This window comes from Zonotrichia albicollis, chromosome 12, assembly GCF_047830755.1.
Source record: "Zonotrichia albicollis isolate bZonAlb1 chromosome 12, bZonAlb1.hap1, whole genome shotgun sequence".
NCBI classification, from domain to species: Eukaryota; Metazoa; Chordata; class Aves; order Passeriformes; family Passerellidae; genus Zonotrichia; species Zonotrichia albicollis.
Genome location: NC_133830.1, coordinates 13,688,417 through 13,702,326, shown reverse-complemented (window position 1 = coordinate 13,702,326; position 13,910 = coordinate 13,688,417). Strand labels below are relative to the sequence as shown.

Sequence of the window (13,910 nt, the reverse complement as noted above, 5' to 3'; positions counted from 1 at the left end):
TTGGACCAACTGTGAAATTTTTTTCTCTGTTTAATGGTTTTATTGATTTTGAGGAGTATTTGGTAGCTTTCAGTATGTATTGCTGTGGTCATTATAAGGGCTGGGGGTTAGAAAATAGACACTGGTGAGGCCAAAATCAGGAAATTTATGAAAACATTTGCAAGGGAAGCAGTTTTTTTGGGGATGTTTTTGTTTGTGTTAGACCTAAACCTTAGCAGATGAGAATTTCTCAGTAGTGCCTCAGTGCTTAAATTAATGAGCCTAACTAAAAAAAAATATTTGGATGCTGGAGTCCAGCTTTGCCAGGATACTTCTTAGGTACTTGGGTTAGGCACAAACTCCTGCTAAGCACATGAGGTGCCTTCTTCAGTGCCTGCAGTGGTTGTTAGGCAACTAATCTTGATTTAGATACTTTTGAAAAATCTACCAAGCATAAATATCTGGCTGTTGAGTAGTCCTAGTTAATTTCTGGACATGTAAGGCAAGTACCTAAGTACGTTAAGATTGTTTAAACTGGAAACACCTGCACTGTAATGATGCCTGTGAGAGGGTGTGGTGCCATCCCAAATCAACCAAATCTGCAACAGCTGAGCCAGTCAGGTCAGAAAATTGCAAAAGAGGAAGCATCTGTGGAAGACTGCTCTCTAAATCAGCCTTGCTGCTATTTTTTTTTTAATTCTTCAATTAACAAAGGTAAAGCCAAAAAGGATGGGCTCTACCTAACGGAGAGCTTCTTATAAAGCTGCTGGCTGGGCATTCTTCACTGGATCCCTGGAGAATATCAGCAGTATTAAGGTTTTATTGCTCATCTTCTAATTACTGTCTGTAGATGTTATTTATTATTAATTAGATGGAGATAGTTGTGGATGAAGAACGGATGAAAGAGTGGGTAGGCACATGAATACAAAAGTGGGAGAGGAAAGGTGTAGTAGAAATAGTTTAATGAAAAAGTTTTCTTAATGCTTTTTGTCAAATATAAGGCTTCACACCCACTGAGTTTGACTGTGGCTTGAAATACTCTTTAAAAATATGGGGAAATGTTCATTGCAGAGAAAACAAGTTATAATTTTGAAGGATCAGTTCTGTTTGAAATTGGAATTTATGTCTATAATTCTTGCGGGACTTCATTAATCACTTTTTGTTGTGATTGAAGCAGTGCCTTGCCGTAAGGGAAGGTGGCTGTCCCGAGTTTGCTCCTTTGTGGTAGCAGCTCACAGTCCCTCCAGACACGGCGCTTTTGGGGTAGATCCACCACCAAGGAAACAAAACTGAAATGAATGTTGGAGGGTTCTGCAGTGGAAGGTAACGCCAAAGTTATCGTCCCCCAAGTCAATTTATTTATTTGGATAAACTTTGAAGGTCCTATATTAGCTTGAAGTCAGAATGAGGGCATTTCAACAGGTCAGCGGAGAAGTCGGCGTTGGGATAACTCGGGAGTTTTCCTGGAGGTGAGGGCAGAGGGTGCGGGCAGGGACGGAGCGGCCGGGGAGCCCTGAGCCGCCAGGAGCGGGGACACGGGGACAGGGAGACGCTAAAGCCGCTGTCGGTGCCCCGGCGCTGTCGCTGTCCCTGCCCTGGGCAGGGGGCTGAGGACGGGGGCCCCGGGAGCAGGTGCGGCGCTGCCGGGGCTCAGGCGGCGGCGGGCGCGGGTCTGTCGGCGGTGCCGGAGCTGCGGGCGGTCGGAGCGGGCCCGCGCCCCCGCCCGGCCGCAGCAGCAGGTGTCGGTGACGGCGGTGGCAGCAGCGAGGGAGTTAAAGCCCGCGGCGGCGGGAGGAGGGGGACTGCGAGCGAGCGGGCGGCGGCAGCGGCGGCGGGAGGAGGGGGCCGAGGCGGAGCAGGCGGCGGCGGGAGGAGGGGGACCGGGGAGCAGGCGGCAGCGGCAGGAGGGGACCGAGGAGCCGGCGGCGGCAGCAGCAGCCGGGTTGCTAGGGATGGAGAGATCCCGTGTCACCCGGATGTGAGTGTCATGTTGGCCCAAACTCTGAGGGATTTGGCAGCGGCGAAGCAGCAGCGGCAGGAGGAGGAGGAGCAGCAGCAGCCCCTCGCACGTCTCTAGTCACTACCATGGGGGTCGGGTAGCGGGTAGCGCAGGGGCAGCGCGCACCTGGCTCGGGGTGGGGTTGGGGGGCGTCTCTGCCCTTTTTTCTTTTTTCATTTTCCTCTCACACGCTGGAGAAAGTGAGAAAAATGCACCAGCAGCCGCAGCCCGAGCAGCACCCTGAAGGTAAGAGCCGAGCGGGGCGCCCACCAAGGGCAGCGGCGTGCTTGGGGCTGAGGGGAGGGTGGGGGCGGGGGAGGATTTGTGAGGGATTTGGGAGTCGGGGATTGGGGGGATTAGGGAAGGGGTTGAGGATGGGGTCGGTTTGGGAAGGGAAAGGAATGAGCGGCTCTGTTCGAGGAGGGACCGCGAAGGGCAGGGGATGAAGCGAAGGCGGGACAAGGTGCTGCCCTCGGCGTGTGACCAGCGTGCGAGTGCATTTATGCGCGTCTGTCCCTTGTCCTGGGGCCATTAATATCAGCTGCGGGAGGACGCGGCTGGGGCTGCGTTTGCCTCATCCGTGTGTACCTGGGGCTGAGCCTGCCCGGAGCTGCGGCTCCCGGGGGCTGCCCCGCGCCGGGCGGGAGGGCGGCGGGGCCGAGGGCAGGGCGGCGGGCGCGATGCGCTCGGCCCCTGCCCGGCGGGGCGCACGGGGGCGAGACGCGGGGCTCCGCGCCGCTAATCCGCTCCGCCGACGGGCTCCGGCGCTGCCACAGCCCCCGCTGTTGTTTATATATGATTTCTCCCTCCTCAATCAGCAGCAAGTTTGTGTTGCCCCCGAGGAACGCAGTCACCCGGGCTTTGTTTCCCTTTCGAGCATCCATTTAAAAAGATGATGGCTATATAGATAGATGAGTAGGTGGGTGGTTTATTTGCGCCGAGCCACGTTTCATGGCATCCCGAAGGGCAGGCGGAAGGCGGGGGAGATGGCTGTGCTATTGCATTTATATCTGGGGGAAGGAAGAAAAAAAAAAAAAAAAGAGGGGGCGGGAGGGGAAGCAGGGATGCTTTGGGAAAATGTTGGAGGTAGCTGTGCCACCTTTGCCCCCGCGGCGGCTCTGCCCCCCGTGTCACCCAGCTGTTGATGCGCCGCCGCTGGCCAGCGCTCGCCGCGCCGGGGCCGCTCCCCGCGGAGCTCCGTGGGGGCCCTGCCGTGACCCCCCCACTCCCCGCCGCCATCCCGGGGAGCCATCTTAGGGCATTCACATCTTTGGGCTCCCGCGCCCCCGGAGCGGGGGCCGGCGCCGGCCTCGGCCGCGTCCAGGAGCGTTCGCGGCGCTCCCGTGGTCTGTGCCCCCCGTGTGGAGCGGGAGGGCTGTGCTTTCCCTGCCTCTCCGCCGCTTGACGGGGAGCGATCTTTCTCCCCTGCCTGGGTAGATCCGTTTCACATCATCTCTTTTGCCAGCCCGAATTCCCAGCACGTATATTGTGCCGTTCCTCCATTTTTTTTCCCCACCCAGGCATCAAGTTTTGAATCGCACTCAGGAGCCTCTCCTTCCTACAGGTGCATGTAGGAGTAGACTGTTGCGCTAGTCAAAGAGCTCGCGAGGAAGGATCCTTGCGAGGAGGTGGTGTTTTGCCTCTTTGCTGTCATCTGCATAAAGAGCACTCGATTATTATTTGGAAGGTGCAGTTTATTTTTTAAATTCTCACGAAGAGGCAAAACCAAACACCATCCTTTTACAAAACCAGAGCTCATCCTTCTACAATGGGTCTGTGGTTGTGATTCCTTGTGCACAAGACAGCAGAGCTTTGTGAACGTGTTTATCACAGACGGTATTGGATCTTTGCTCGTGGGAGGCATCCACGCATTTTTCTTTGAGAATGCAAAGCAGGGCAAGATTTAACTTGCTTACAGAACTTCCCCCTCTACCTTGCTGCTTATTCTTAATTGAACAATGTGTAAGAATTTGGAACGACTATTCTTTTGACCAAAATAAATTGAGAGAGTAGGAAATGAGAAGGTGCTGCAGCAAACTTAATCTTAAAGGGTGGGTATGGTTCACTGAATAAACATCAGGACAGGAAGGCTTTCATCCAGTTAGAAAAAGACATTGTAAGTGGAAGAATCAAAATGAGAACTGTTTGTGTGTAAATACTTACATCAATCTTGAAGTTGTAAAACTGATTCCTGAGCCTATTTTCTACTGTTCAATTGCATATACCATAGCACTAGTGTATGCATGTGTGTCTGTGTATGTAATGCAAACATCACACTGCCAGGAGGTCTTAGAAGAATCTTTTTGGGTTAGATCCATTTTAGTGTAAAGCAGTTATAACCAAGTACTTTTTTCTTTTGTCCCACAGAGGTGAACTATGCAAGCAGCACCAGGATTCCTCTCCCTGGTGACGGACCAGCTATTCAGTCAAACAGTTCAGCACCATCCAAGCAAACTGTTCTATCTTGGCAAGCTGCAATCGATGCTGCTAGACAAGCAAAGGCTGCCCAAAACATGAGTACCACCACAGCCCAGCCTGTAGGATCTCTGTCCCAAAGAAAACGCCAGCAATATGCCAAGAGCAAAAAACAGGGTAACACGTCCAATAGTCGGCCACCCCGTGCCCTTTTCTGTTTATCCCTCAACAATCCAATACGAAGAGCCTGCATTAGTCTAGTAGAATGGAAGTATCCTTTCTTGCAGTTGGCTTTTTAAATGATTTTCTTACGTTTTCTGATCATGTAAAGGGGATTGTTTTACAGGATCTCTTGGAGCATCACAACTTGCATGTTACATCACTTGTATGTGTGGGTAACTGTCATTAATGTCAATGGGAGTTAATTTGGCTTCAGTTGCTGTTAAAGATAGTCTCTTGTGTCATGTTGACACAGAATATCATTTACTGAAGTAGGCAGCTCGGAGTCAGAGGAGAGCTCATAGCTGTTCCTTTTTTCTGGGAGAAGTTGGGGGAACATTTTCAAGCTAACATCACATTCCAGCAAATCTCTGCATTGCATTTTTTGCCTTTCCAAATAAGGAAGAATGGATGGGAATGTACTTAGCCATCCAGTGTTAGGGACATGGCCAAAGATGTCAAACCTATATCTTCCATATTGCAATTTGGGGTACTGCCATTAGGGCAAATGAGTCAGATGTAGAAATCTTTTTAAAAAGATTGTTTTCCCTGTACTAAAAGTAGGGAAGATTTTTTACTTAAGCCAAGGAAATGTTTTAAATACACGCAAGTGTTGTAAATATAATAATCCTCTGAGCTTGTACAATTTATGTCAACCACCAAACATATTTGGAAGCATGTTCATCTAGGTGGGAGAGCAGAGATGCTGCCTTGTGTTCATGATGACCTGTGTGATGGGAAGTCCTTTAGTTCAGTGGTTATGATGTGGAAATATGTACATTTCTCTGGCAGAATGGATAGCGTGATGGTTTAGTATATTATTATCAAGAAAAGCTTTGAAATAGAAAATAGTTTTGCTGGGGTACAAGGAGAAAAATGTTAGCATATTAGCCATGGCAACATCCCTGTAATGGGAAACAGCTGTTCAAGACAGTAGATTACTGAAGTAAAACTCAATTTGTTACTATAAACAGAACAGCCAACCTGGCAATAAGAGCTGTTACTCATTTATGGGGTTGGTGCTTCTCAGCTCTTTGTACAAAATTCAATTGCAAATTAAAGATAGTGAAATGGCTTCTTCTTTCATTTAAACTGGTAGAAGTCCAACTAATTTCAGTAAATTGGCCTCTCCTTGGCTAAGGTCAGGTAAATGAAATTACTATGGATCTGGAGTGGAATAACTCAGCGAGAATTTGTCCCAGCAGCACCACATCATAAAACAAGATTGTCAGTCTTGTGATGGTATCCAGTCTGGAAAATGCTGTTGTAACTTTATTTTGTACACAATGTAGCAGCTGTTCATGTTGATCTGCTTTGTAGACATAAAAGTGGCCCTCAAGGTGACAAACTTTTAATAGGGCAGCAAACAAAATGTAGCACATCTTATAGGACATATGGACTTTGTAGGACTTTTTTTTCCTCCCCTCTTTTTTCCCAGGGAACTTTTTAAACTGGCAAAAATATGCTTTTGAATATATTTAGTACTCTTACCCCAGTCTTTTATTGGACTCTTATGGAAATGCATCCAGAAGTTGTGCATCAAAGGATGCCAAAAATTGTAGCTGAGGTCCAAGCACATCTTTTCCAAGCTCCCACAGATAGGCTTATCTTGGTACCTCCATGTTTCTGGTCATTGAGAAAGTAAAATATCTTGTGAGAAAGGGAAATCAATGATGAACTGAAGAATGAACTTCATATCATGGATTTTAAGAAAAGGAAGACATTTTTTCCTGGAAGACAGAAGGAATCTCCAGGTTCCCACTGCTGTTGTCCAGCCTAGTATAGAAAGCAGAGCTGCAGTCCTTGCTGTTGTCAGTGTGGAAATCTGTAGCCTCTCTTTGTGTGGCTGCCAAGCCAGCCATATTCTATTTTTATTATATTCTGTTTTCTACTCAACTCACCTAAACTTTTATCTGGCTTGGCCAAAGCCAGGATTCAGGAAAGCAACTGTCAGAGACATGGAGTGGCTCAGAACTTTCCTGTGTCAATTGCACAGTTTTCTAGCTCTCCTGTAAGAGAACAGTTCTGGTTTTCTGGGAATCTTTCCCATATCCAGCTATGAACTGGATTTCTAATGGTTTTCCTCCTTTGGACAAATGTATATTTATGAAACCTTTTTATGAGGACAGAACAGCTCCATGAGTATTCCTTGCCCATTATGATGACCTGCATGTAGATTGAAGAGTGGATAATGATATTCATCTTTGGAATTTAATGTAAAGTGCTCTGTGACAGCATGAGTAATAGTTTTCACTCTTTTCAAAAGGAAGAGGACGTTGAAGGATCATTGTGATGGAAAATAATATGGTGTATATATAGTGCTATAACTAAAGGTGATGGAGTGTTTGTCAGAGTTATCAGTCAAAAGATTGCCTTAAAGCTTTACCATTGTTGATGCTGGAATGGAGAACTAGACTTAAAAGTTTGCTGATACTCATAAGTCATGAGTTCCTTAATGAGATTTTCCAGACCATTTGACATATTTATACTACTGTCTATTTTTGCCAATTGTGTGGCCTTAGCTGTTTACATCCCATTCCCAGAAGATGATTCTAATTCAACTAATCATAATTTGGTAAGTAGTCTTGAATTTTTATTTTTTGTTTGCTGTGCTTTTAATGTGATTAACTGCTAGTATTTGAGATTGCACGAAATATAGGTAATTTCAGTAAAAGAAATTGGTATATAGCTTTATACAAAATGTGTTTGAAATTGCTTTGTGTTCCTCCCCCCCCCCCCCCCCATTATTAACTGTTACTTTGTCATGTGTTCAAAATTAGGTTTTTTATTAGCAGAACTCTTTGGAAAGAAATGTGCATTAGTATGCTGTGTATGTCCATATATTTGTGTGGCAAAAAAGTTTTAATTGTTTCCATTGCTTATATTGATTACTTACATATATTGACTAGCTGTTACTGTTTCTGACACTTATTTCAGACTTGAAGGTTTACTGCCTTTCATAGTGTACTTGTCTACTCTGTTTGCAGTTTTTAATGGTGTTATTTGGCTGTTTATTTTACTGGGTATTTTAATTTTTAATGAGAGGATGGTGGGAGATTTTGCATTAATACATTTTAAAGTTTTAGGAACATCAATGTGAATTTTCAAAGTGGTCAGTGGTGGTATAAATGATCTTTCAAAAAAGGGATGGTGTCGCAGTAAGTGGTGTGCAGAGATGTATTTCTTTGTTTGAAAATAGTATACTAGGGTTGTACTTAAAAAGATAAAATGGAAATTAATTTTTTAAAATTCTGTAAAACTTTCAAAGGCTGTCACTCAAGGGTAATATTGAATTACATTGCAACAATTTTATTGTTTATATTAAACTCCATCTTGGAAATAGTAGAGTGGTCTTGTGCACTTATAATCTGCATGTGACTCTTTGTATGGGAAAGGAAGTTCATGAAATAAAGAAGTGGGTACCAAGAAGTAGATATAATTTTGTATTAATTTACCTGGAAAATAGGGGTTGATATGAGGTCTTCTATTTTATGAACTTGTTTGTGTAATTTGTGGTGTGTATGTTTATTTTTCTAAAAGTAATTATTTTGTGCAGATGACTTTTTAATTGCAATTAAGTAAATATGGACAATAAAAATTGCTGATGAAAGGCAGAATAATTCAGGTCAGTGTAAAGGAAGAATTATGCAGCTGTGTATCCAGCCAACCAACAGATTTTCTTTTTTTTCCCCTGAGAAATTCAGGGCACAAATTTCCATAGCTGTCAGTCCACCCCGAGATCTGCTAATAACTAATTTCAGAAAGCATTACATGAAAAGGCTAAAGCAGTTACTTGTGTCAGGGGCTAATAATTTTGAAAAATGTTTCTAGCATTAGTTTTGTTAGGTTACTCTCTGGTGTTTCTGAGCCAATTTCAATTCTACAATGTGCTAATATTTAGAAAGACAATGGACATTTTCATCCCTGCTGATTTCTCTTTTTTTATTTGATATGGCCAGGCTAGTCTAAGGAATAATAATTGGTGTCTTTTTTTTTTCTTTTAGTAAGAGATACTTAAACCTTATCTATTTTAAGTAGAAGGGCTCTTGAACTCCTCCAATTATATGTATGTAAAGTTTAGTTGGCCATTAAGTGATCTCAAATTCTCATTTAAATTTGCATCCTGTTTATCCTGTAGTTGAGTCATTCCACTAAGTTTGCTCAAAGAGCAGAATTTATACTGGCTGTGTACTTTGAGCTGCTGGGACAGATTTAAACTCAATAAGCGAGCATACAGACATATCCTGTGTGTTCAATCTAATAAAATAAATAGTTCTGGAATGAGCAGCATTGGCTTTTCCTATGACTGGGGTTCTCTACCATGAAATATGTTACCCAGTGGTCTGGGTCCATGCCCCTCCTCTGGAATTTCACTGACAGTTTTCCTTGGTTAGTGTGGATTCCAGTGCACTGTGAGGGAATACAGGAGAACTTGCTGGATCCTGTGCGTCCTGCTGCTTAAGGTACTTGTGTCAATAAGTGCTGGAGAGAGGAATGTCTTACACTGGGAGTAGGGATTATTCTGTTGATAATGTTCAGACCTTTCCTCTGGTTTGTGAACAGACCAAATATTAATCATCATTGAACCTTTGGCAGGATTTTGGCTCCCTTGGTCTTGCTAGGAGCCGCCCCTTTGGCTCTAATTCAAGTTCATCTTCATAAATTTTAGTTTGCATATGGATATTATATCTAGCTTGGTTCTCTCAATGCTGCTACATTGAATTGAATAGATGAATTGATTTTCATCAGCTAGCTGAACTGGCTCTTTTTTTTTTATTTGTAAACAGAAAAATGAAGTGTTTATACAAGTGAGGGTTTTCTATGAGTACGAAATAGACAAAATTTGCAATCAGCCTCAGGAAAAACCAATGGAACACTGGTAAATGGGAACTAGAAATGTAAACTTGTTCATTTCTGGTTGGGCTCACGAGAAGGTAAATATGTGAGAATTTGATCAGGCCAAGTGTTCATCCTTTATGACTTGGAAAGTTTGCAGTGGTGACCTCAGTGCAAGGATGTATGTGCAGAGCAGGTGCTCCCACCTCTCTGGGGTGGCAGGTAGAAGGCAGAGCCTGTATGATGGAGTTTCCAAGACTTGTAAAGGAATCCTGAGAGGGTTTCTGGGTCTGTCTTTGCCTGTGGCTGAGCCAGTGAAACACTGACCCTGCATCAACCACCCAAACTGGTTGTGTGAGCCATGTTCTCCCTTTCTCATTGAGGTCTCCAACACAAAGTCACTTATATGTTGCAGTAGTAATGGAAACATGAATTTTATAACCAAATATATAACAAACATTGTAAGAAACAGGTATATGTGTCTTAAGACAAGTAGTGAATCAAATGCATACTTATGTATTTTTTGAAAATAGGCTGTATCTTGGGTATCATTTATTCTTGGAAATGAATCTATCTTTAATCCTAAATATCTTAAGATAAAGGTCTGTGAGAGGGTTCCAAACCCTTCTTTTTGGAACAGTAGACTATTTATAGAAAACTGATGGTGCAGGGATGATTCCACCGTGTCTTTCTGTGTTGGTCACTTGTCTTTGATTTGCAAGCTGTGATTACTGATGTTTTTGTGACAGAGCCAGCAGCATGCTATGGGATATGATAATTTAGGGAAGCAAGAAAAGGTTTTTTCAGTATATTGATGACTGAATTAAGCAGATGGTAATGGTAAGCAGTGATGTAAGAATACGAGTCCCTTTCATTATTCGTTTTTTTTTTTTTTTAATGTCTTTTTGTGCTCTGAATGCACAAATTCTGGTTTGTGTTTGGGCTTTTTGCCTGTCTCTGGGATAAAGGGTGCACTACAGTTACCTCCTTGCTCAGGGGATTCATGGTCCTACTTACCCTCTGTCAGGCCAGAGGTGTGAGTAGGGAGTGATACAAAACAATGCATTCAAACAAAGCAGAAGTGCAGAATCAAATTCAGACTGGGCTGTGCTTGACCACTTGCCAAGGGTTACAGCCCTGTGTTCTAAGGGAAAATTTTCGTCATCCTTTGTCTAAAACACCTTGATGTGTCTTTGATGTGTGCCAGGAGAGGCAGGAGGAAGGGATCCTCTTTTCTGCCTTTTAACTGGAGTAGTTCTCTCATGGCTGTGTGTACTGCATGGAGTGCAGCACAGACTGATGAACTTAAGCCTGAATTCTATTTCATCAATAATTAGTCTCTAATCACTGAATGTGCTGATAGAAGTGGGCCCTGTTCTTCTCCAAGTAGATGGGTCAAAGTATTATGGAACTGAGAAGTTTTTTGTTAGAGCAGAGCAGGGGCAATGTACTTTGGGATGAAATCCTGCTTCATAATTTAAGGTAGTTTCTTTCATCTGCTTTCAGAAGTTTCGGGTGATCTGAACTTTCCATGCTTAATTGAGCTCTTCTTTTTGGAAGTGCTTCTTGTCTGAGTTTGATAAGAAGCAGTTTCTAGCAGAAAGGGCTTCCTGTATATATATATATATATATATATAATTTCTGTTTCTGTCTTTTCCTTTACTCCTCATCTGTGCTATGTTATTCCCTTCGTGTCTTTCGTCTTTGACTTCCCACTCATTTCTTTCTTGTTATCTTTTGCCTCTACCCTCTGGCTTCCCTCTGTGTTTTCTCTTCTGTTTGTCCTCTTGTGCAGCATGCTTTTCTCTATCTCCTTCTCCCACCTCAATTTGTCTTCCTGGTGTTATCCTGCTGTCCCATGTTCTGTTCTGTGCTTTGCCTCCTGCTGCCTTTCCCATTGCCAAACTTGCACTGGGCTTCTTTCTTTATCATGTGCGGGCAGACCAGCACTATACAATGGATTTTGGCCCTGGTCAAGATATTGTTGGTTATTCTTTTCCTTTCCTTCCTTTTAATAAGTAAATATGAACAGTAAGAAGGCATCCATCCATCCAGAGTGGCTGGAAATGACACCCCTGAAGTTTGAGTTGAATTTTTGGTAGCACTGCATCTCTTGTGTCTAGACCCCCAGGGTTTGTGTGGTGACACTGTTCTGCTTGAGAAGAAATTGGCAGCGGAGTCAGGGGTGGGAGACCCAGCTGTGTCAATGACAGCAAACTGGCAAAGTCCCTGAGTAAAGACCTTGCCTGTAGTGCACAAAGGGCCCCTAATGTTAATGACAAGTCTCTGTACCCCTGATAACAGGATTTTTCAGCCTTGTCTGAGTGCTGCTGTTTGTGGGGAAGCCTCTGAGTGAGGCCATGTGTCTCAGGCTGTGCCTGCAGAGCAGGGCAGTGCTGATGGTCCTGGATGCCTCCTCTTTATCCCAAGGGCTGGGAGAGCCTTAGTGGGGGACACTGCTAGAGAAAGGCAATGTTTGTGTCCTACTTTCAGGCCAAGATTTCCTCTGTAAGGAGCTTTATGGGGCTCTTTGAGTCCCTTCAGCAGGAGGAAAGCCAGTGTTGTGCCTTCAATCTAGGGCACAGCAGGAGAGTGCTCTGAGGAGAACCGGTTGAACTCTTGACTTAGAGGTGTCAAGCTTCCTGTCCTTATCTCATTAGCAACTCGATGACTCATTCAGTTCTGGGGCCACATGACTAATTAATCCATCCATTGAAAAGGTTGTTGGTTTTTACCTGGCACCCAGTTGTCCTTTATAAGGAGATTATCTGAAAATAAAGTTGTAGAATTCTGTAAATTTTAATTTCATTTAGTAAATAATTCTAAAGATTTTTTGTTTAATTGCTAAGTGCTCAGTGTTGTATCTTAGAAGGATTTCTGTGTTTATCTACTGTCTTTGCCATGTTTACTTTTTCAGCTCAAGGGTCTCTAAGGCCTGGCTCTCTTTCCACTCACTTAGAGAAATCTTCCAATCTAAATAACTTTTTGATACTGTGTTTCTGATATTTTTCTATCTTTGGATTCTTAGCTAATGCACTCTCCTAATGTCCCTGTTAGCTGGCATGAAAGTCACCCAAGTAAACTTTTGAGGAAAGATGCAAGATAATTTGGACTCTACTGAAAATACTTCACTTTGCTTGGGAAAACATGGTGGAGACCTTAGAATGACTTATGTGTACTTAGCCAAGCTACCCGAGATATACTAAGATATTACCAAGATATACTAAGGATATCAGATTAATGTTTGTAAGAGAAAATATCAGTGAGTTTATCTTAAAAAGATTCAAAAATATAGAATCTAATTGTAACTGATATACCACAGGAATTTTACATTGTGCATTGATTCAAGTCAGTGAAATGTATTTACATGTCTGTGTATGAATAGGAGGGGCCTGTGAAAAAGTCATTAGCCCAATTTTGAAAAAAAAACATCCCCACACATTAAAATTAAAATAGGAGACTTGGGTCAGTTTTTTTGCCTATATGCAAATGCTCTGAAGGATAGTTCTGACAATGTTTTTTTTGCTGTTTTTCATGTACATTGATACCCTGACGTGTATTTTCTTGTTCAAAAACCCATGAAATAACTATTTAACTACAAGAACAACATGCCTTATCTCTCTGAAAATTAATAATAAAGTTATTTCATGGTTATTAGGTGAGAGAGAGTGCATCAGTAACCTTTGCACATTTGCAAGAATTTCTCAAGAGATGACATTTCTGCAAGGGGATTATAAAAAGTATTGTAATTTAGTACTCACCCCTATCTCCTATTTCAATTTCAATTCTTTGTTTAATATTACTGTTAGCCCAAAACTTCAGTAATATGCATTAACTAATTATTATAGATTATTTTGATTTTTCAATGCAAATTTTGAGTTTAGGATTTTTTTTTCCTTTGTGTTGCCATGCACACCTCTGCAAAACAGATAAAAATTCTGAGTTGGAGTTTTATTCCCATTTTATCCTGCAGTAAGTTCTGGGCACTGTCTGTCCTGCACTGCCCCAGTAATGTAACACAGCTATTGAATTGTTCTGGTGAATGTAATTGCACATGTCAAGTCCACCTCTAGCTGTGAATGAAACAGAAATTTTATTTCACTCTGGTGTAGGAAGAGCGACATTCCCAGAGGAAAGCTGTGACCAGGATGACTGGCAATTTCCAACTGGCAGAAAGGTCATTTGGGTTTGTAGAGGTGTGGGAATAACACAGTCAAGTCCTTGTTCCTCTTCAGTTTATTTTGTGTGTCTCAGTAAAACTTAATCTGCGCTGAGGTAGCTGATCCTAAAATGTCTGTTTGGAACTGAAGGGTATGTGAAGATCTGCAGCTTGGTGTTACAGATTTCAGGTAATGACATGACAAAATTTTTTTTATATGCAAGAGAGAAGCTTCTCAGTTGTCCAGACCAGAAGATCTTACAAAAAGATGTACTTAATCACTCCCATTTGAAAGGAAATGTT

General features: G+C 43.0%; 1 protein-coding gene across 18 annotated transcripts in view; it reads left to right on the top strand.

Annotated features, from left to right (window-relative positions):
• The first annotated feature begins 2,090 nt into the window (after positions 1-2,090).
• Positions 2,091-13,910, top strand: part of CACNA1D (calcium voltage-gated channel subunit alpha1 D) — a 168,197-nt gene continuing 156,377 nt past the window's right edge. For all 18 annotated transcript variants that reach the window (XM_074549904.1, XM_074549912.1, XM_074549909.1 and 15 more), the window contains exons 1-3: positions 2,091-2,224; positions 4,346-4,664; positions 7,082-7,187. In XM_074549904.1, coding sequence (XP_074406005.1) covers positions 2,188-2,224; positions 4,346-4,664; positions 7,082-7,187 — 462 coding nt within the window. In that variant the 5' untranslated portion in view covers positions 2,091-2,187. The remainder of the gene's footprint in view (positions 2,225-4,345; positions 4,665-7,081; positions 7,188-13,910) is intronic.